At 33.8% G+C, this 3155-nt stretch overlaps 1 protein-coding gene across 1 annotated transcript in view; it reads left to right on the plus strand.

The window, feature by feature from the left end:
• The window catches only part of LARP1B (La ribonucleoprotein domain family, member 1B), a 136792-nt gene that overhangs the window by 39793 nt on the left and 93844 nt on the right, over positions 1-3155 (plus strand). The window contains exon 6 of the mRNA XM_011935603.1: positions 431-605. Coding sequence (XP_011790993.1) covers positions 431-605 — 175 coding nt within the window. The remainder of the gene's footprint in view (positions 1-430; positions 606-3155) is intronic.

Consider the following 3155-nt stretch of genomic DNA (forward strand, 5'->3'; position numbering starts at 1 on the left):
CAGGATGGTCTCGATCTCCTGACCTCGTGATCCGCCCGTCTCGGCCTCCCAAAGTGCTGGGATTACAGGCTTGAGCCACCGCGCCCGGCCTATTTGGTGATATTTTAATGGAAGACAAGGAAATATGAGAGAGAGAAGAAAATAGTAAAAGTCAGTTTGCTTCTAGCTGCTTCAGTATTCCTTAAATGACTATTGTAATTGTGAAAAATTTATCATCTGAAGTTAAATAAGTGGGAGATCAGGATATTTGTTACTTTACAGGCACAAATGATTTTAAAACTTGTTGTGTTCTATGTAGTTATGGATTGTTTAGAATCATTAACTGCAAATTAGTTTGCTAATTTCAGATTTTCAAATTTTTAGGTTCTTAGAAGTATAGCATAGGCAGTGAAATAGCTCATAATTTTAATAGCTCAATTTCTGTTAATAGGCACTGAAGGATAGCACAGAAGTAGAAATTGTGGATGAGAAAATGAGAAAAAAGATAGAACCAGAAAAATGGCCAATTCCAGGCCCTCCTCCACGCAATGTGCCACCAACAGACTTCTCTCAACTGATTGATTGTCCAGAGTTTGTACCAGGCCAAGCCTTTTGCTCACATACAGGTAACATCTTTTCTTCTAGAGCAAACGATGTAACAGTAGGTTATTTGGTCCAGTTTACTTACTTACTTATTTATAGTTTATTTAGATTTGATAGGAAAATTAAAGCTAACTGAAGGACTTTTGATGTCCCATTTTGTATTCATATTGCCTCACTCACAGAGGTATAAATTAAGGATTTAAAAATTATGAGGAGAGCTGTCTTATGTTTCTTGTTCTTAAATTATATGTGTACTTTGTCATGTATGGAGTTTCTTTCTTTTATTTTTACTAAATAACTATAGATATATATCCTGTTTTCCCCTGTAAAATTGGAATAGTATGATTGGATTATTCTAAAAAGGTCTTATACTCAAGAGTGGGGTAGTCTTCCTTTAATTTTGTTACCAATGTGCTTTAATCTTGTCTTGGAAAGATAAGATGACCTACATTCTAAATCAGAATTGGGATTCTCTTTAATTTGGTTGTGTTTAGAATTTCCAAAAGCTTTAATGTTAATAATTTTTTCCTGGATCATTTTTAAGACATTCCCTCTTGGGAAAAAATGTGTGCTTAAACTTTTTTCAGTCAGGGTGATGATCTTCTGAAGCTCTTGGATGTCATTTGATCGGAATATGCAGTGGAATAGGTGACTCACTGAAATGCCATTATAAATACTGGAACAAATCCTGCTGCAAAAATGAAAGCAATCAGACTGTCTTCTGTTCAAGAATGTCTGTTCCCACCTCCTGGTGGAGGAAGTTGGGCCAACACTGCAGTGGAGATAACCACCTTTGCGATAATGAGAGACAGACCAGAGGACTGCTACTCGTTTTATAGGAGCTGCCTATTTCTGTGTAATTGGCCTGGGCTGCATGGGCTGCTTTTATTCATGGTGGGAAAGTTAATTATTATTCTGGAAATACCACAAGAGTATGTTTTCTGTTTCCAGGGTTATGTACTTGTGTCCAGATGAATAAAGCAGAAAAAGGGGATTGAGTAGCATTTCCCAGATTCTTAAGTACTTTGCTATTTGATTTGCTTTTCAGTGTAGTGTACATTGCAAAACTCAGATATTGTCATGATGTTTCACTTGGACATAAGACTTATTAATGTGGACACTTAAGGGGTAAGGAATTTAAGAACTGGATGAGGGTATTTCTTCCTTTACTCTTCAAAATGTATTTTTGATACATCAGTATGAGAGAACGTCCTATCAACAAAGCATCGATGATGGGCAGTCTCACAGTATTTTTATCTTATGCTTCTTTGTCAGGCTTCTGCTTTTAATCCCAGTAAGCAACTTGGACAGGTATTTTAAAAGCTGAAGAAAAGTGACATTATTTTAGCTAGTGGTTTTTAATTTATTTTTTGTTAAGATATAATGGGTGATTATATAAGTTAGATTTATTTATTGTATCAACTTGGGTCCAAGATGATAGTTTTAGCCACCTTGTGAACAGGCATTGGGCAAGTTAGATGAAATAACATATACTTTCTCTATAGGGTAGGTAAGATAGGTCAAATTGGTAATACCTGTCCATCAACCGTTTATGCATACTAATAAAATTATAAGAATAAAATCATAATGTCTTGTACATTTTTGTGTTTTTTAATACACTCAGATGCATGCACATACATATTGTCTGAAACAAGCCAGTATATATTCAAATGTCTTACATTTTAGGTTATTTAGATTATGTATCAGCGACTAGATGATTAATGAAGAAATATAGACAGATGGAGGGTTCTTAGAATTATACTGATTCACATTAGGTCATAGGAATAAATATGTAAATCACCTCTTTCCATGAATTCCCAAATTTCTCACCTTAATAATTTCCTAGTGATAAGAAAGCCTAGTTTCTTTAAGTCAATGGGGAGTAGTATGTCACCAAAAATTTGAAGTGGAAATAGGGATAAGAAGCATAGACTGTGTTTATGTGTATCTATGGGTAGAGAAAAGTAGTGAAACTATATATCATTTTAATCTCAAATTTGAAGACCTTAAAAATTTTAACAACATAACTCTTTATGATTTTGGAGGGATTTGTATGGTGAAATATTCTAACATAATTGGTCTTCTTCATCAAAGAGATTAAAATTTCTATTTTTTTTTCCTATCTGGAGGTTGAATTTTCTAATAGGGGTTGAACTGAGCAGAAGTCTACCTTTATGCACCACAAAACATTGATTATGGGAATGGTAAGATTACTTCTGAAACAGATTTTGCAGTTTTATGGATATTGTTAGTATTGTACTATTAACTTAAATGAAAGGATTTCATTCATCAAAATTGAAAGGTCAGGTACCTGACAGTGTTGGTTTATTTTTTCTTTTTTTAAATTTTAATAATCTTCACAAGGGCACTGTAATTCTTTTCTTTTTTTTCTTTGACTCTTAACACCACTCAATGAGAATTTTAAAAAGTGCCACACGTAAAATATGTAATCCCTTTTTCAGGAAACCTGTTTAATTACCCAGAAATGTGATCCTCGCGAGGTAGAAAAAAAATCATACCAGAGATGAAATGTATATGGTGATTTATCTTTGGAGAGTTTAGTTGATAATTTT

The sequence above is a fragment of the Colobus angolensis genome, unplaced genomic scaffold, assembly GCF_000951035.1.
Source record: "Colobus angolensis palliatus isolate OR3802 unplaced genomic scaffold, Cang.pa_1.0 Scaffold145, whole genome shotgun sequence".
Lineage (NCBI taxonomy): Eukaryota > Metazoa > Chordata > Mammalia > Primates > Cercopithecidae > Colobus > Colobus angolensis.